We start from the raw sequence: 20,711 nt of genomic DNA, 5'->3' as shown, positions 1-20,711 counted from the left end.
GGGCTCAAGCAATCCTACTGCCTCAGCCTCCTGGGTAACTGGGACTACAAGCATGCACCACCATGCCCGACTAATTTTTTCTGTATATTTTTAGTTGTTTGGCCAATTTCTTTCTAATTTTAGTAGAGACAGGATCTCGCTCTTGCTCAGGCTGGTCTCGAACTCCTGAGCTCAAACGATCCGCCCTCCTCAGCCTCCCAGAGTTCTAGGATTACAGGCGTGAGCCACCGTGCCCGGCCAAAATGTATATAATTTTTAATGGTTGATGACGCAGCATGGTATAATGAAAGAATAATCATAATAATAGTGAATATTTCTATACCTCTTATAGATACTATTCTAAACACTCTTATATATCAACACATTTACTCCATTGAGGAAGGTATTGTTATTATTTCCATTTTATAGATGAGATGCAGAGAAGTTAATTGACTTGCTCAGGGTCACATGACTATCAAGAGGTGGAAATGAATTTCAGGTTAAAATAGCCTTCCTTTATCATCTGAAGTTGTAACAACTGTGGAGTCATATAAATCTTGGTTTGAATTTAGGTTCTGCCTATTAGCTATGTGACCTTGAATGAAGACACTAAAAAGTGGGAACAAATAATATTCACTTTGCAGAATTGCTGCGAAGATAATAAGTCTATAGACTGTGTAACACATAGTCGGCACCAAATTATTTAATTATTTCTCTAATGTTAGACATTTAGGTTATTTCTAATTTTTCATGATTATTGATAATACTGTAATTAATGTTTGTCTATATGGGTTTTTTCCCCCTTCTTTTGGCTTAATCCTGAGAATAGATCCTAAAAAGGGTTATTACTGGGTCAAAGAATATTAGCTCTAATTGGTTAAGTATTGCCAAATGTATTTCCAAAAGAGTTTTTCTATTTGCCATATGTGAATTTATCATCTTCTCTACTACCTTGCTAGTATTAATTTAGTTACTATAAAAGATAATAATAGATTTTTTTTTTTTTGCCTGCTTACCGTGTACTAGGCAATTTGCTAAGTGTTTTACTATATATGATCTCAATCATTATAACAACCCCAAGAGGAAAGTATTATCTTCATTTTACCCATGAGATGGCAAAGCCAGGATTTGAAACTTTGGTCTGTTTGATTCCAAAGCCTCTTAACCTCTATACTTAATCAGGTAAAATCAAAACATGGTGTTTTTTTTATAATTTAAGTAGTGCAAAATAAGTACTTTGTTAATTTCATCTGTTTGATTTCTCAGCCAGAAAAAGTCCCATGATTATTTTCAATCTGCATTTCTTCGTATAAATTTTCTTTTCGCTTTCATATAAATTTTCTTTTCGCTTTCATATAAATTTTCTTTTCGCTTTCTACAGTCACAATGGCTAAACTATAGAACTGTGCTCCAGACTGTGCTGAAAGTACTTCACAAATGAGAACCTCACTGACTTCCCAAATAACCCTTTAAAATGGCTAACGAAGTCCTGCATAGGCTAGCCCTCAGGTGCCAATCCACTTCCTCTAGCATGTTCATTTCCTTGTCATTGCTGTGCTTCCTCTGCCACAGGGTCTTGCACACATGCTGTTACCTCTGCCTTGAACAGTCTTCACACTTCTCTTTACCTGGTTAACATTAATAATTCTTTAGATCTCAGTTTGGTGGCCACTTCCTCAGAGAAGCCTTTCTTGACCTCCCTGAAAAAAATCAAATCTCCTACTATAAATTCTTATTAGCATCATCTGTTATTTTCATAGCATTTACCACAATTTCAATTTTACATTTATTTGTATGATTATTTGATTAATGTCCACTTGCCCATCAGACTTAAGCTTCGCAAAGGCAAGGCTCATATTTAGTTCTGCTTATCTTTGGTATCCTTAGTGACTAGTGCAGAGTTTGGCACCTAGTAGACACTGAGGCACCGAGAGGTTAAACAACTTACCTAAGGTCACATAGTTCATAAGCTGTGGAACTAGGCTTTCAAATAAAGCTATCTAATTTTTCAGCCTGTACTCTACCTTCCACCCTTGCTCTACTGCCTCCAACTTATCCATTGGCCTTAATTTTTAAAATTTCACTTATTTTCTTTTTAACTGTTAATTTGTTTTCAACGTCTTGACACTTTTTTTATCCCACTGCACATTTGAAGCTAGGCTTTAATTTTTTAAACTTTTGAAAATTGTGAAACATGTGTATATAGAAAATACTTTAAACAAAGACATACATACAATAAAGCAATAAAGCAGGCACCCATATAAGCACCCATATAAGGTCAAGAAATGGAACATAGAGTGTGTGGTGGCTCACGCCTGTAATCCCAGCAACTCAGTAGGCTAAGGCAGGAGGATCACTTGAAGCCAGGAGTTTGAGACCAGCCTGGGCCATATAGCAAGGCCCCATCTCAAAAAAAAAGAACATTGCCCCCACATCCCTTGAGTGTCCTTCCATATCGCAAGACTCCCTAGCCCTTGCAAGATCAGAGGTAAACACTAGCCTGATACTTTTTTCCTTTGTTTTTCTGTATTAGCTTTAATATTTATATATTACTAAACAAGAGATTAACTTTTACATTTTCGAACTAGGCATAAATGAAATCATTAAATGTTTTATGTCTTGCTTCTTTCACTCTACATTCATCAATTTTATTGCATGTAGCTGGACCTCAATTTTTTCTAATCATTTTTATAAATTCTGTGAAGGTTCAATAGATACAATTACTGTTGTGATCACAGAGTGTATTGAGAGAGGTTACGTAGCCACTTAGGATGGTATTATCCATTTTGGATCACCATAGTCTCGTGTCTAGGCTTTAGCTTTGCTGATCTAGAAATTCAATTTTGTTGGTATATGCAGAGTTGATGAGGATCGGGTAACTGACTCATGATAACCAAATGTATAAGAAATTCCCCAGAAGCCAGAATGCCAATTTATTAATTTTTCAGGGAAAAAAATAACTGTCAAACAGAGTAGGAGTTTGCATTGACTGGCCAGCATATTCTCTACTTTGGAGGAAACGATGAGAGGCCAGCTATAATTAGAAAGTGCTTGATGAGCATGGTGGTTTTAGTAGCCTCAACTTTGATGGTAAAATGTCTCCATCTCCTTGTTTGAACTCTCAGAGGCTGGTGGCCAGCATTCTCTAGACAGCAGTAGGCACACTGACAAGTGTTTGTGTCTTACTTTCCTTCCTGTAAGCTTAATGAAGACCATTCTCTCCCATTAGTATATTCTTTATCAGATAGATTACAATTTACAAATAGGTATCCTCTTTGACTAGTTACTGCAGCTGATTGTGGTTTTATGATGTGTATATTTCCGCTATTATATAAAGGCTATTAAGGCTTGGTTGTGTTATGTGCTGGCCAATTTTGCTGCACATGTTTATGTTAAAACTCTTTAGATGTATTTTTTTTCTTTTCTATGCTGGAGGCAGTTGAAGCATCTTCATTTAGAAAGCATGTGTAAAAGTATGAATTGTGTATAAAAAATGAGAGCTTAGCAAATGTCAGGTATTGGGCTAAAACATGCATATATCAGCTGATTGGATGTTTGTATGTATTTGTACAATAACTAGATGAGAATACAGAAATATGAACACAGCTTTGATTATGATATATTTTCTTCCTTTAAAAATATTTTGAAGTGAAGATATTGCAAATAAAAATACAATTAATAGAAATTCAAATAAAAATACTACTTAATACCACTTTACTTATCAAAAGGACCTATGTTTAAAACATTATAATCCCAGAGTTGGTCAGAATTCAAACATAAGCAGTCTCACATGCTGCTAGTATAACCTTTTTGGAGGCAAAATTTATATACTTTCAGATATACATTTGGTAATATGTATCAAAAGCCTTAAAAATAGGCAAATTCTTTGAACACGCTTAAGAATTCATCTGAAGGAAATAATGAAAGATATTTATATTTTGTTCATACACTGTAGTATTGTTTAGAATTATGAAAGGCTGGGCGTGGTGGTTCACATCTGTAATCTTAGCACTTTGGGAGGCTGAGGTGGAAGGGCTGCTTGAGGTCAAGGGTTTGAGACCAGCTTGGGCAAGAGAGAGACCCCTGTCTCTACACAAAATAGAAAAAAATAGCCAGTGTGGTGGTCTGTGCCTATAGTCCCAGCTACTTGGCAGACTCAGGCAGGAGGATCACTTGAGCCCAGGAGTTTGAGGTTGCTGACAGGGTACTCTAAGCCTGGGGGACAGAGAGAGACTGTCTCAAAAAAAAAAAAAAAATATTGGAAGCAAAAATCCAACAATATAAAGGAACAGGTTTAGTAACTTATGTTATACCTCATGCAATGGAATACTCTGCCACCATTAAAATGTAGAACACAAACTGATAGGTTAAAAGAGCAAGTTTCAAAACCCTATATATAGTGTGATCCCATCTTTATTATACACATATACATAAAATATTGGAAGGTAATATTACAAAATATTAAGGATGGTTAACTCTGGGTAGTGGGATTATAGGTGATTTTATCATCTTATTTTCATTTATATGTTCTAAATTTTCTTCAATGACTTATGTATTACTTTTTCTTTTTTTTTAATTTTTTTGAGACAGAGTCTCACTCTGTTGCCTGGGTTAGAGTGCTGTGGCGTCAGCCTAGTTCACAGCAACCTCAAACTCCTAAGCTCAAGCGATCCTCCTGCCTCAGCCTCCTGAGTAGCTGGGACTACAGGCATGCGCCACCATGCCTGGCTAATTTTTTCTATACAGATTTTTAGTTGTCCAAATAATTTCTTTCTATTTTTAGTAGAGACAGGGGTCTCGCTCTTGCTCAGGCTGGTCTCGAACTCCTGACCTTGAGCGATCCACCCGCCTTGGCCTCCCAGAGTGCTAGGATTACAGGCATGAGCCACTGTGCCTGGCCTCTCCTCTCCTTTCTTGAAAGGGAAGGGGTCGTGTAGTCTTCAAACCAAGTGAACTTACTATTAGCTTAACAAGCACACACACAATCTGGTTTCTTACACATTCCACCCTATTTCAGGCCCCGCAAGGAATGCTAGTCTCTCCCTCTCTCTTCACTTTATTCTTTTGGCAGTTCTTCCCTTGATTTCTCTTGATGGTGCCTCCTCTAGGGAACTCACATCCCCTATCTTGTGGTTGGCAGAGAAATACCTTTACCCCTATGACCTCCAATCTTTTCTTTCCAAACCTCAACATACCCCCATGGTCCTGCTGTCTCTTTTATACACTTTTGCTTCCTACTTTCAGAGTTCCTCTTCTTCTGGTGGGGTTTATCCGTTCTTCTGCCCTAATTTTGTCCTGTTTTGTTCTCTGTTAGAGTGTTGGAGCCTGGGGGTCTAGCAGAAAGAGGAGGAGAGGCCTTCACAGTGGTCTGACATTAAGATAAGATGTCTGGGGGAAAAAATCAAATTTTTCACACTTTACAAGTTAAAAATTCTATAGGCATTTCCTGTGTGATGTTTTGCTAAAAGAGTGTCTCCCTTTGTCATCCAACCAAATGACTCCAGAAAGAAGAGGAAAAGAGTAGGGGGAAAAAAGCCATTCTGCCCCATTGTTGAAGGTGGCAGTAAAGGGAGCTAAACAAGTATCAGTCACACACACACACACACACACACACACACACACACACACACAATCTTCATCTGTGACACTTTGCCAAATTAATTGAAGCATATTTTATAAAAAGGCATTTGTGTATAGCATTCTCCCTGGAAAGCATTCCACAAGCAAAACAAAACAAACAAATAAAAACCAGTATATCAAGGAGTATGCACTGGACTCAGTTCTGGAGATTTCTAGGAGCTATTCTGGGACTCGAGATCTTTTCAGCAGCCCTGGGCTCAATAACAACCTGAAAATGATCATTCTGAAGTTGCATAAAAGCAGAGAGGGTTGGAAAATTGGCATAACTTCAGCAGAAATACTTTATAGGCTGTCATGTGTCTGTGTCATGCCCTTAGTTTAATTCCCAAACTAGTCTGCTTGTATACATACATCTTGGTGTAAAAATACGCTGTACAGATACCACTTCAGCACCTCTCCTCCCAAATCCAATTCTAAAAATATACAAAAATTCAAACTATAGGAGTCACCCTTTATCTGTGGGGGATATTTTCCAAGAACCCCAGTGGATGCCTGAAACTGCAGATGGTACTGAACCCTATATATACTATGTTGTTTTTTCCTATACATACATACCTATGATAAAGTTTAATATATAAATTAGGCACAGTAAGACATTAGCAACAATAGCTAATAATAAAATAGAACAATTATACTGTAAAAAAATTCTGTGAATGTGGTCTCTCTCAAAATACTGTAATATTTTTGGACTGCAGTTGACCACAGGCCACTGAAACCATGGAAAGTAAAACCATGGATAAGAGGGGACTATTGTGTGGTTAAAAAAAAAGTTAAGATTTAAGAACTGATTGTATACCTGCTTTTCAAGGTTGCCTGTGTCTGACTGACCTCTAGAAACAGAAAAAAATGGTCACTGTAACAATACATGTTGGCATTTGTGGTCTAGCAAATAAGCAAGCATTGGTCGTCTGTTCCATTTGGCATCCTTAGTTGGAAAAAGTTTATATTCCTATACACTAATAATTTAATGAACTACTTATTATTTGGAAAGTATCATTTAATTAGATTCTAGACATTTGGTAATGTTTGTGTTATGAACTCCCAGATAACAAACATATTATGATCTCAACATTTTTCCTCTCCTTGTAGAATCATTGACATATTTAACAAGGTATCCTGAGCCAATTTTGAAACCTAATGATGGATTTGGATGATTTGGGTTTTTTTTGTTTTTGTTTTGTATAGCTGACATTTATTTTAATGTTTAATATTAGAAGTGTTTTGATGTTTATTTAGAAGTTTTTGTGACCAGAAATATGATGTAGGAACTGAAATCTAGTTCATATCAATTAGCCTATAGTAAAATTGGTTTTGTTATATGTCATTACACTTAAAGTTGCAATTTTCTGGATGAGTTATTAGATCAAATTTTTTTCTCTACTGTTTCTTTTCTCGGTATCTATCTCCTCAGTGTTATTGTATCTTTATTTTAGGATCCCCTTTCTGCACCCCCCTTTTTTAAAACTACTTAGTTAAGTCTCCTTAAGTAAACTCCTACAGATAGATGCATATCATAATTAATTATGTGAAAACACTATATGAAATATAAACAACTAAGTTATAGTAATTAACAATCCCCTTCTTTTAAAATTTTTTCTTGTTGCTAGTCACTTGAGAAAATGTCTTTCTCGATTTTCTTACTTCTCTTGATTAGTTCTCCCTGTGGAACAAAACAGACTATAATCGTGGCTTCGAAATGCAAAAGCAGTACTGGGGGTACATTTATGAGAAAGAAAAGGAAAGTGCTAGTTTTAAATACATCATATTATATAATACATAGGTGTCAGTGATATAAATTTGTACAATCTTGAACCTAGAAGTCATCTTTAGAGACCTCATAGTTGGAGGCAATGGGAAGTATATGAAAGTTAGCTTGGGGTCTAACTGGGGAGAGCCTTAAGTACCTGGCTAAGAAGTTTGGATTTTTTCCCCTAGAAGCAAAAGGGATTCACTGAAGTTGTTTCGAGTACAGGAAAGATAAGGAAAACAGTATTTTAGTATAATTTGGCATAATTTTGTACAATGGATTTGAATGGAGAAAAGAAATATGTGAAGATGAATTAAGAAGCAACTGTGGTAGTTCAAGCTTTAGGGGAAAAGGCCTAAACTAAGATGTCTGTTTGTGGGCATGGAAATGAAGGCTAATGCAAGATAGTGCACGGGAAGAATCAATTGAACTTGCTAACTGAATTGGAGGTGAGAATTGTGGGAAGGGGAACCAAAAGTGACTCTCAGTTTCTAGAGTATGGCTGTCTGGGATAAAGATAGTGCCACTAGCATTTACAGTGAGGACAATGATGATGTTAGTTTTAAATGTGCTGAGCCTAAAGGTGTAATAACATACTTAAGTGGAAATGTTCAGGACATGGTTGGGAATTCAGGACCAGGATTTAGTAATCAAATCTCAATATAAACATTTGAAACTGATCCAGTAGGAGTTGGAAATATAATTCAATTTGAATCAGTTAAATAAGTCAACAAACACTTGTATGCTCTCTCTAATAGCAGGTGGTATCTCTGAGCAAATGCATATAATAATAGAAGAGCAGAAAGTTGAGGATTTGACTTTGGAACTTTGGGTAATTCTCAATTAGAAGACAGAAAAAAAAAAACCAAACAGAGAGCCAATAAGAAAGAGTGGGAAGTGGGAAGGAGAACCAAGATAACATAAACTAATAAGGGCCAAAGTAGGAGGAAATTTCAAGACGGAAGTTAAAGAGATTGAAGACTGAGTAGATGCTGAGGGATCTAGCCCATTGGAGGAAAATAATGTTCCTCGTGTGACTGACCATTCACCATTAAATGGTGGGAAAATAATGAAAATTATTTTCTTCACTTTAATTCAACAAATATTTTTATTATCATAGATGTCACCTCCTTCCATATTTTGCAAACTGAGTAAGGGTTCACAAAAGCCAGGTCTAGTAAATGTGGTTTCTTGGAATGATAAACAAAATTTGGAACAGGATTGATTCCTAAGGAAGAGCCAAAGAGTCATTCCTTCTGACCTTAAGTTTTGGTCTACAGTATAATATTAGAAAATGGGAATAATTGTAAGAAGTTACTTCACTATTTTGAGGAGTGTTGCTCAACCACATTAAGCTAGCTCCTGCCTGGCACAGATCATATTCTACCAATAGAATATAATAGTCTTTAAAGATTATTGTTTGGTTGAGGGGTGGGCTTAAAGTTTGGGTCATATAAAAAAAATGACCGTTTTGGGGACTGAAATCTTTGAAATTTTGCTGGATATAGATTTTATTCACTTAAGCTCCATTTCCACTTAGGAAAAAAAGTGATCTGAAGTAAAAAGACTAATGTAAGTTAATAACTTTCCTGTTCACCATTAAACTAAATATAAATAACAACTATAAAGAATGTAAATCATACTTTTAATATCTGCCCATTGGGCAAAGCATAGAGCTTCCTTTCAGAAGATATTTAGTTATTACAATATTCACCAGTTTCATCTCTAAGTTTTAGCTATATGTGTCTCAGCTGCAGTAAGTGTGGCCTTTTCACTTCTCCAAATGTCACTGAACTCTGCTGTCCTTATGTCCTGCAGATCTGTTCTGAATGGAGTCAGCCCTAGAGGATGCTAAAAGACTTGACGTAGAATGTTTGGGCAATGGAGAAGGAAAGTTCTCTAGAGACAGATTCTTTCCTCCTTTCTCTAGGAAGATTAATTATTCTTGGAATTTTATTACAGAAGCTGAAAAGGCAATCTACCAAGTACAAGGCAGACAAAACCTACCCTACAACTGTGGCTGAGAGGCCCAAGAATATCAAGAAAAACAGATATAAAGATATTTTGCCCTGTAAGTTCCATTTCTCCCTATAAACTCATACTTTCTCCCAAATTCAATCACTACTATCTTTTTTTACCCATTGCTTGGGGTTCCTAATCTTAGAACAGGGCATTGGCAAATGAGTTTGCATTATTTATGACTGCAAAAAAGCATTCATTCAATTGCTCACTCATGAGCATCCATTATTCACCGTGTTAGGCCCTGATTTACAGTAGCTCCCCTGACTAAGCCCTCTTAATTATACTATGCCTTGCTTTTGTATTATAGATGATTATAGCCGAGTAGCGCTGTCCCTGATAAGCTCTGATGAGGATTCCAGCTACATCAATGCCAACTTCATTAAGGTACATTGAAAGGAAATAAAAGCATTCTATATTTCTTTAGGTACCTAAAAAAAAGTGTGGGTTTGGGGGGAAACAGGCGAGAAGAAGAGGGTATTATCTGTAGTTACCCCATGTAATTTCTATTCCCTTTTAGGGAGTTTATGGACCCAAGGCTTATATTGCCACCCAGGGTCCTTTATCTTCAACTCTCCTGGACTTCTGGAGGATGATTTGGGAATACAGTGTCCTGGTAAGTGTAGAGTTGCTTTTATTACTACTTTATTCTTTAGTTCTTAGGATTAGAGGTGGTAGAGTTTCAGGATGTGTGACTGAGACTTTCTATCTATTAAAACTAATGCTCTTTTTGTTAATTGGTCAATGGAATTTCAGGGTTCAGGCACCAAAATCACAATGTCATTCTTGTTCAAGGAAATAGAAGTTCTCACCTTGACAGAATCATTTGGTAACAAGAATTTACTGATTTGAGTAGAGAAACGGGAAGTGGGGACAGAAAGAAGAAGAGTAAAAGCAACATTCTATAAGTTACCAGGATTTCTTTTTTGGTTAAAAAACAAACAAAACAGGCCAGGTGCAGTGGCTCACTCCTGTAACCCTAGCACTGTGGGAGGCTGAGGCAGGAGAATTGCTTGAGGCCAGGAGTTCGAGACCAGCCTGAGCAAGAGCAAGACCCTGTCTTTACAAAATATAGAAAAATTAGGCAGCTGTAGTGGCACATGTCTGTAGTCCCAGCTACTCAGGAGGCTGAGTCAGAAGAATTGCTTGAACTCAGGAACATGAGGTTGCTGTGAGCTATGATGACGCCACTGTACTCTAGCCGGGGTGACAGAGCAAGACCCTGTCTCAAAAAAAACCAAACAAAACAGAAAAGAATGATTAACAATTTCTGACTCTGGAACTCATATATTAACTTCTCTAACGATGTAAATGTTTAAGTTTCTATTTTATCCCCCCAGATCATTGTTATGGCATGCATGGAGTTTGAAATGGGAAAGGTGAGTTACTTTCTAGTACCTGCTGACCTAAAGGTAAGGAAAGAAGAAAAAGGAGGGAAAAATTGGCAGCAGAACTTACCTTAAGTGTGCCTAGGTAAAAATTATGTTATCTTCCTAGTTTTCAGTTTGGGAATGGCACGTGACTCTTGGGTTGGTTTTCTTTTTTACCCCTAAGAACCCCTATTATCCATTTTCCCAGTAGACTCTATGTTTTAAAGTAAAAAAAGATGCTTTTTAAAGTAACAATCTACTTTCCCCTTTCTAGTGATCAGACATCTTTAACTGCCAGTCAGAGCTTCTAATCCTGTGCTGTCCAACATGGCATCATATAGTTATTGAGCACTTAAAATATGACTATTGTGACTGAGAAACTCAATTATTTTGTTTAATTTTAAGTAATTTAAATTTAAAAACTGGTACTCAATTCAGTTACTGGAAAACTTGAAGTATGAAACAATTTGGGTATGTGAAAAATTTTCATATGTAAATGCTATGAAATCTAAATAGAAATAAAATATTTCCAGTGAAATATTAGCATCTTAATTGATATTAGCTGTAAATATAAAATACACACTGGATTTTGAAGACTTAGTAAAAAAATTAAATATCTAATAACTGTTTTATATTGATTATGTGTTGAAATTTTTGTATATTGGGCTAAGATGTTATTAAAATTAATTTCATCTGTTTTTATTTCTTAATGTGACTTTTAGAAAATTTTAAATTACATATGTAGTTCACATTTTATTTTTACTGGATATCATTGTTCTAACTTATTGTTGCTATCCTCAGTTGATAATTCTAATCAAAACCAAGGAAACTTGGTATTTCACTTATCTTGTGCAGTCGTTTTAATATACACATAATGTTGGTCCTTTTGAAATACTGAAAATAGGTCAAACATCCCTATTTCCACTCTTTCAGACTTCCAGGAAGTCTGTAATTTGTATCCTTTAATGTTTGTTTTTCCACCCTTGGAGATTCCAATGATATAGGAGTTGAAGCCGGAGGGGGTTAGAAGTACCTAACCTAAGATGAAGGACATAGAACTGAAGTTGCTTCTGAATGAGGGAGTGGGTTTTATTTCCCAGAAGAGACTAGAATACATATGGAGGGAAATCACTACATTTTGCTTTGTGCAACAGAAAAAATGTGAGCGCTACTGGGCTGACCCAGGAGAGATGCAGCTGCAATTTGGCCCTTTTTCTATATCCTGTGTAAGTATAAGGTCTGTTCCCATTATGGCTGAGCAAAGGCTCCAGGATCTAGTTTATAGAGAGCTTGCTTGCCTTTGAAATTACTAATATTTTAATCTTCTTCTTAGGAAGCTGAAAAAAGGAAATCCGATTATGTTATCAGGACTCTAAAAGCCAAGTTCAATAGTGTAAGTGTAAAACAAGAGTTACAAACTCAAAAGCCTACAGAAATTAGGTACATAAATATATGTGTGTGTGACTCAGGATGGGCATAAGAAAACGGGGAGTGGTGGAGCCTTTGATGTCCTAAATAAGTCTTCATATTCAAGAGACATTTGCTGTAATCTGTGCTCCCCAACCAATTCCACACCACAGCACACATATAAAATGATAATATTTGTAGGATAAATAGAGGCTGAACAGTGAATAGAGACTGGGGACCAACATGTGAGCTCAGGCTGTCCTAGGCCCTACTAAGCCTTTCTAAGGCAAGGGGATTTAATATATCAGCATGCCTATGACCCATTTGAAGCACACCAGTTGGGAAGCTTTGGTTTGAACTATTTTCATATCTACTTCCTCTTATGAATAGGCCAGGGACAAGCTGATAGTAAGTGACCCGAAATCATTTTTAATTGTTTTCAGAAAGCACCTGGTCACTGCAGATCTATAGAGAAGAAAGTAGAATAAATTGCAAAAGGAATATAGATGTAACTTAGTAAGTCAGACTAAGGTTAGGTAGAGTCCTAACCTTGAAATCTCTTTTTATTTTGACTATTTTTTATAGGAAACTCGAACTATCTACCAGTTTCATTACAAGAATTGGCCAGACCATGATGTGCCCTCATCTATAGACCCTATTCTTGAGCTCATCTGGGATGTGCGTTGTTACCAAGAGGATGACAGTGTTCCCATATGCATTCACTGCAGGTATGATGCTGTGTATGAGCCTTCTGCCTAGAAGAAACCGAATGTCAGATTCTGGCTAGGACTCTGTAATTAAAAAGGAAAGGTCAATAGCAGAAACAAACTATAAAAATTCAACCTGAGGATTAAATTCATATTTTTCTGATAAGTTACTTGTGAACAGTACAGCTCTAGATATTCATGCCCTGAGAAGTTGCTTAGGACCTGTCCTGAGGTTCACGGTGGCATGACAAATGTGCTTTGGGAAATGGTAGGGTTTGAAAAGTTTCATTGCCTCTAGGCTTCTTCTTCCTCCAATCCGGTGGTGAAAATTTCCAGCTATTGTCAATGATCCACTCTCTACAAGGATACATGCTACTGTGATCTTTCATTTCAGTGCCGGCTGCGGAAGGACTGGTGTTATTTGTGCTATTGATTATACGTGGATGTTGCTGAAAGATGGGGTGAGTTTCTCTCAACAGGTACTTCCCATTTGCTTACTCTACCTGCTTTCAGACTAGGGAATTGTTTGGTTTTTCAAAATATCTACCTTCGTGATTCCTCTTTTCTAGAATATATTCACCTATAGACTCACCCTGTCAGATGATTAAATTAGTTCCTAAGTAGGTGGTTCTTAAAGTGTGGTCCCCAGACAAGAAGCCTCGGTATCACCTGAGAAATTGTTAAAAATGCAAATTGTTTGGCCCCACCCCAATGGATTGCATTAGAAACTCTGGAGGTAGGGCCCAGCAAGCTTCAGGTGAATCCGCTGCACACTAAAGTTTGAGAACCACTGCTCCAAATTACATAGTTACCTTCCTTTATCCAAACTGCTTTAGTAGATGGATTTAACTAACCACAATCAAACTTTGTGTTCCAATCTATAAATCACTTTTAATGTCTAATAGGAAATGGGAAGTTTAAAATATGGGCTTTAGACTTATCTGTCAACTTCTTTTATTTCATAAAACTCTCATGCTTGCTTATCTACTGAGCCCTTGTCCTTCATTATTTCTTTAGTTTGAGACATTTGATTACACCATGTGAAATCATTCTGAAGAGTTTTTTCAGTTTTTTCTAGGGAAAACACCAGGCTCTAAAAATCATGTTGCAAGTGATAAGAAACCTCATTTGTTTTAAAAATGCATTCTTTTTCTGATATTATCCCATGTTAGGAGAACAGATGTCATGGAAATATAAGACTATGAAAAAGTGGCAATACTTTTTAACAGAGGATCAAAAAGAATAAAATATTTTTCCCTTTTATTTGATAGATAATTCCTGAGAACTTCAGTGTTTTTAGTTTGATCCAGGAAATGCGAACACAGAGGCCTTCATTAGTTCAAACTCAGGTATGGACTATGGTGAATGGATCAGAACATGTGTCTGAGCCTTGTTCCATCTCTGTTTAATGGTAAGGCATTTGAAAACAGCTGAGGAGAAGAAGAGGCAGCCATGTGAAGGGAAAAGCAGAGATGGGAGTTGTGCAGCTATGAGCCAAGGAATGCCAAGGATTGCCAGCAACCACCAGATATTGGGGAGAGGCATAGAATGGGTTTTCCCTTAGAGCCTCTGGAAGGAATCAACCCTGCTGACACCTTGCTTTCAAGCTTCTGGCCTGCAGAACTGTGAGAGAATAAATTTCTGTTGTTTGAAACCATAAAAAAAAAAAAAAAGGCACGGTGGCTCACACTTGTAATCCTAGCATTCTGGGAGGCTGAGGCAGGAGGATCACTTGAGCTCAGGAGTTGGAGACCAGCCTGAGCAAGAGTGTGACCCCCATCTTTATTAATTAAAAAACAAAACGAAACAAAAACAACAGCTGACTGCTCAGAAATAACACTAATTTACTATTAAGTGCTTTAAAGTCCATTGCCATTTCCTCTAACTCTGAATATTCCAGCATTTTGTGTGTATCCCTTGTCCTGGAACAAATTCCTTTCATTCCTTAAATTTTACTGTTTCTTCATAAAATATTAAGAAACCAATATAACATTTCTTACAAAAGATGTTAAAAACAATTTAACAAGCTGTTTGACTTACTAGAAATAGCTCGATCATGTTAACTTGAAATTTTGTAGTAATAAAATTCATCTCTGAAACCACAGAAAATCAGGAATTTATAATTTCTGCTTCAGGAAGTGGTAACAGAATCTGTAGAATGCAGTCCATATGCTCATCTTAGGAAACACTGAAAAATAAAAATAAAATCAACCATATACCTGTTACCTAGAGAGAGCCATTGTTACTATTTTTCTATAGTTTCTCCTGCTCCTTATTGTATGTATTCTTTAAAAAAACATAATTACAATCATACTATATATACATATCAAAATCTTTTAACCCATCCAAGATTGCTCATGCTTGTTCACTCCATTAGGGAATGCTCTTCCCTTCTCTTCTTAGCCCACATCTCTCACTGTCTACAATATTAATTTCACCCATATTTCTGTAGCAATAATTTTACCCACATTTCTAAATGTTCTCCATCTTTAATATAGAATTAAGCATTTACCCATTCATTCATTCATCAAATATTTATTGATGTTTATATGTAACAGGCAATTTTGCATAATTTGTAAGAACTACTTTTTACTACTCAAATACAAGACCCTAAAGTGTTTTTTTTTTTTTTTTTTAGACAGAGTCTCACTCTGTTGCCTGGAGTAGAGTGCCGTGGCGTCAGCCTAGCTCACAGCAACCTCAAACTCCTGAGCTCGAGCGATCCTCCTGCCTCAGCCTCCCGAGTAGCTGGGACTACAGGCATGCGCCACCATGCCTGGCTAATTTTTTCTATATAGATTTTTAGTTGTCCAAATAATTTCTTTCTATTTTTTAGTAGAGACGGGGTCTTGCTCTTGCTCAGGCTGGTCTCGAACTCCTGACCTTGAGCGATCCACCCGCCTCGGCCTCCCAGAGTGCTAGGATTACAGGCGTGAGCCACCGCGCCTGGCCTGACCCTAAAGTGTTTAGAACACTTACACATGAACCTGCACATAAGTTTAGAGATAAAACAATTGACAATGGCAGTTCAGATATTTTAATATAGAAGTTGTGAATTGAAGGGAAAAAATAAAGAGCTGTTATAATATAAACCTATCTGTTTGGCCTACACAAGTTTTCCACTAATAGCTAGTGGAAAAAAATAATTTTTTTTCATGTGTGACTGTAGGTGTTTTCTATATTCAACCTGTGAGGGGGAAAGTTTCTGTGAAATGACAGCATTAGCTAGTTTAGTGCTATCAGACTTGAAAGAAGGCTGTTCCATGTAAATGCATAAAGACTCCAGGAAGTATGCAACCTAGTTATACAATCTGTAATACTCAATTCATAAAACCATAACCTATTTCAAAAAAATTCCATTTCAGGCCTACTTTTAAGAGTTGAAAGATAGCTGAAAAAGCCTTCACATTTTGACATTATCAAGGACAAATATCTTAACAGTTGTAGCTGCTTTTTCTGACACTACTCTAACCAGGAAATGGCACTGTAACCAGATGAATGCTTCCTGTTTGATTTTTCTCTCTTAAAAAAGTTAAAGAGTATACCAGTGGCTGTGTTGGGTGATAGAAACTCTGCATTGTTTTCTGCTAAATTATCTTTGAAAAAAGTTGTTCTTTATTTGTATAGGATCGTTTATAAAGTATCAAGGAAAATTCTGAATAGATCCATTCAGATAAAAAATAGATCCAAAATCAAGTGTCTGAGCAGATACAGAGGCGAAAATAGAGTGGTAATAACCCATAAACTGTGTAATAGCGGTCTCATTTCTCTATGGTGAAATCCTTTTATAATTTCCAAATTTCCAAACCTTATTCAGTGGTCTACTTTTCTTTGGTATCTTTATTATGATGAAATTTCAGCAATTTGATCTAAGTACACTAAAGTAAGAGTCAGAAGATTCAGTTTCTAAGCCAAGTCCCGTAAATTACTTCAGAATGACCTTGGACAAACTGTCTATAAATAGCTCTAACAACCTACCTAATTTATAGAGCAACTGTGGGGGTCAAGTTAAAGAATACATGTTAGGCCAGGTGCAGTGGCTCATACCTGTAATCTTAGCACTCTGGATGGCCGAGGTGGGAGGATAGCTTGAGGTCAGGAGTTTGCGACCAGCCTGTGCAGGAGTGAGACCCCATCTTTACAAAAAATAGAGAAATTAGCCGGGTGCGGTGGTGCATGCCTGTAGTCCCATTTACTTGGGAGGCTGAGGCAGGAGGATCGCTTGAGCCCAGGAGTTTGAAGTTGCTGTGAGCTAGGCTGACGCCATGACACTCTAGCCTGGGTGACAGAGCGAGACTCTATCTCAAAAAAAAAAAAAAAAAAACAAACATGTTGAAGCTATCTATATATACACCAACCACTATGTACCTTTTTCCAAGAAAGATGAAGGTGGCTTACCAAAAATGCATGCAGGATGAAATAAATTTTTTTAAATGTGAGCAAGGAAAACAGAATTAAAGGGATGATGGTGGAGGGAAAGATAAGTAAAAAAGTGGGGTTATTAATAGAACATAGACACATTTCATAAGATCCTTGTAATGTACATTAGCTAGAAGTATATCAAATATTTAGCTATTTCTAGTAGTGTAAAGTGCTTTGAAATCTGAATTGGGCTATACAAATGTAAGGCATTGTTATTAAGTTTAATAACTTAAGTTGATGGTCCTTTTGGGTCTGTTATATTAGGATTTGATTGGTGTTCATAGTCCTGAAATCTGGTCTCTCACCATGTTTTGTTTTGTTTTCCATTTGTTCCTGTTTGTGATGCTCTTCAGGAACAGTATGAACTGGTCTACAATGCTGTATTAGAACTATTTAAGAGACAGATGGATATTATCAGCGATAAATACTCTGGAACAGAGGTAAGGTTTAAAACAGATATGTCAAAAATTTTTTTCATACTTGCTTTTGTTCAAGGGATCTCAGATTAGTTGCAGGATTTATCTATTGTCACAACTAAATTGGGGTGTCAGGTGTGCATAGGGCTGCACTGAAAATCTCCTGAGGAGAAGGACGAATTAATTTGATATAATTTAACTTAAAAAAATTAATATCTTTGTTAACCTATTACATACACTTTTCAGCTAAATTTAGAAACAACAGCAGTAAAAGGGCAAGCATATATTCTGTTCCCATGTTTTAGACAGTTGTGTGAGGAGTTAGAAGTGACAGTGATAAATGTAAAGTTAGTCATAGTTGAGTGATTTTTCAGGTTATACCAGCCTTATTTTGATTGTAAACGTCTCACTGAATTTTTTTTAATTTAAAAAAATGGTAAATAAAAATTGTATGTATTTATGGCATATAATGTGTTTTGATATATGTGTACATTGTGGAATGACTAAATCGAGCTAATTAACATAGCCATTGCCTCACATACTTATTACTTTTTGTGGTGAAAACATTTAAAATCTACTCTCTCAGTAATTTTCAAGTATACAATATATTGTTAATAACTACAGTCACCATGTTGTATAATAGATCTCTTGAACTTATTCCTCCTAACTGAAATTTTGCATCCTATAACCAATGTTTCTCCAACCTCACTGCCCCTACTCCTCACCTAGCCTCTGGTAACCACTATTTTACTCTCTGCTTCTATGAATTTGACTTTTTTAGATTCCACATATAAGTGAGATCATGCAGTATATGCCTTTCTGTCTGGATTATTTCATTTAGCATACTATCCTCTAGGTTCATCCATGTTGTCACAAATGACAGGATTTCCTTCTTTTTTTTTAAGGCCGTATGTTATTCCATTGTGTATATATATCACATTTTCTTTATCCATTCATCCATTGATGAACACTAAGATTGATTCTGTATCTTGGCTACTGTAATGGTGCAATGAACATGGGAGTGCAGATAGCCCTTTGACATAGTGATTTCATTTCTTTTAGATATATACCCAGAAGTTGAATTGCTGGATCATATGGTAGTTCTACTTTTAATTTTTTGAGGAATCTCCATATTGTTTTCCATAATGGCTATACTAATTTACATTGCCCCCAACAGTGTACAAATGTTCCCTTTTCTCCAATATTTGTTATATCTTGGCCTTTTGATAATAGCCATCCTAACAAGTCTGAAATGATACCTCATTGTGGTTTTAATTCGTATTACCCTGATGATTAGTGATACTGAACATTTTTTCATATACCTGTTGGCCATTTGTATATCTTCTTTTGAGAAATATTTTCAGGTCTTTTGTCCATTTTTAAATAGGTTTGTTTGTTTTCTTGCTATTGAGTTGAGTTCCTTATATATTAATATAACCCCTTATCAGATGTAAGGTTTGCAAATATTTGCTTCCATTCCATAGGATGTCCTCCTTTTTTTTAGTAATTGAAATTTTATTGGTTGAGGATCAGTACACAGGCATTTCAATTTGTACACAATTTTTAACATACGTACCAAAAATCTAAATCTAATTCTTTTTTAATAGTTATTCCAGTGTCTTTCCAGCTTAAAATTGGAGGCAAATTCTCCTTAAGAGGATAGCAAGTACCACTATCTTCATCTGTTGATAAGTTGTTACATAGGTTTGACCAATTCACAACTTACATACATTACACATGCAAATTTTCAATCTTTCACAGCACATTAACAAAGTTATTAGGAAAACAAGACTCCCATGACCAAAGATGTTACAGAGTACCCACAGTTCTGACAGGCAGAGCCATGATCAAGGAATGGTTTTCTTTAGGGAACAATTCTACTAAAAAACAACATGGGGCTGGATGTGGTATCTCCTCCCTGTAATTCTAGCACTGTATGAGGCCAAGGTGATGGGGTCGCTTGAGGTCAGGAGTTCAAAACCAGCCTGAGCAAGAGCAAGACCCCATCTCTACTAAAAATAGAAAAAATTAGCTGGGCATGGTGGTGCATACCAGTAGTCCCAGCTACTGGTGAGGCTGAAGCAGGAGGATCAATTGAGCCCAGGAGTCTGAGGTTGTGGTGAGCTATGATGACACCACTGTACTCTAGCCAGGGTGACAGAGTGAGACTCTGTCTCAAAAAAAACCCCCCAAAAATGAACAAAAAAAATGCCCCAAACAAAAACAAAATACCATGGGAACAGAGGTAATTTACAATGTTCCAGATATTAAATGCAGGACTGTGACTCCACATTGCCATTTAGTATGCTTTGTATTATAGGATATAAAAACTAAGCCCCCATCTATGGAATGTTAAGCTGACTCCCAGGATAGTCAAAGTCTCCTGTAATTCAATATCCCACACTATTTTCTGGTTGTACCAAAAAATAAGCAGGAAATGATTTTACCTCTTTAAAAAAAGCATTTACACTTAAAAAATGGGATGAAGTGGGATTCCCTCCTTAAAAATGTTGCGAGGCCAGGTGCAGTAGCTCGCACCTATAATCCTAGCACTTTGGGAGGCCAGGGTGGCAGGATCGCTTGAGACCAGCCTGAGCAAGAGCGAGACCCCATCTCTACTGAAAATAGAAAATATTAGCTGGGCATGGTGGCGCATGCCTGTAGTCCCAGCTACTGGGGAGGTTGAGGCGGGAGGATCGCTTGAGCCCAGGAGTCTGAAGTTGTGGTGAGCTATGATGACGCCACTGCACTCTAGCTGGGGTGACAGAGTGAGACCCTGTCTCAAAACAAAAAAAAAAAGTTTCTAGAGCTACTGAAAGAACTCGCATTTAAAAAATAGTTGATAAACATATTCCTCTGGATTGTACAAGAAGGGAAACAGGGACTACCAGTAAGACATAGTATATGATATTAATCAGACTTGGCTTCTTTCTCTCCTGCTTCATCAGAAGCTAGACTTTTGGTTGTAGTTTCTCTGTTTTCTGTTTCTCTGGGTTTTTTTTTT

General features: G+C 36.7%; 1 protein-coding gene across 1 annotated transcript in view; it reads left to right on the top strand.

The window, feature by feature from the left end:
- The window catches only part of PTPN22 (protein tyrosine phosphatase, non-receptor type 22 (lymphoid)), a 59,479-nt gene that overhangs the window by 5,412 nt on the left and 33,356 nt on the right, over nt 1–20,711 (top strand). The window contains exons 2-11 of the mRNA XM_012644585.1: nt 9,329–9,437; nt 9,696–9,772; nt 9,906–10,001; nt 10,726–10,764; nt 11,910–11,981; nt 12,089–12,148; nt 12,748–12,890; nt 13,264–13,330; nt 14,141–14,218; nt 17,645–17,731. Coding sequence (XP_012500039.1) covers nt 9,329–9,437; nt 9,696–9,772; nt 9,906–10,001; nt 10,726–10,764; nt 11,910–11,981; nt 12,089–12,148; nt 12,748–12,890; nt 13,264–13,330; nt 14,141–14,218; nt 17,645–17,731 — 828 coding nt within the window. The remainder of the gene's footprint in view (nt 1–9,328; nt 9,438–9,695; nt 9,773–9,905; nt 10,002–10,725; nt 10,765–11,909; nt 11,982–12,088; nt 12,149–12,747; nt 12,891–13,263; nt 13,331–14,140; nt 14,219–17,644; nt 17,732–20,711) is intronic.

This window comes from Propithecus coquereli, unplaced genomic scaffold (genome assembly GCF_000956105.1).
Source record: "Propithecus coquereli isolate 6110/MARCELLA unplaced genomic scaffold, Pcoq_1.0 Scaffold215, whole genome shotgun sequence".
NCBI lineage: Eukaryota > Metazoa > Chordata > Mammalia > Primates > Indriidae > Propithecus > Propithecus coquereli.
Note: the sequence above shows the minus strand (reverse complement) of the source record. Positions and strands in the feature narration are given on the sequence as shown.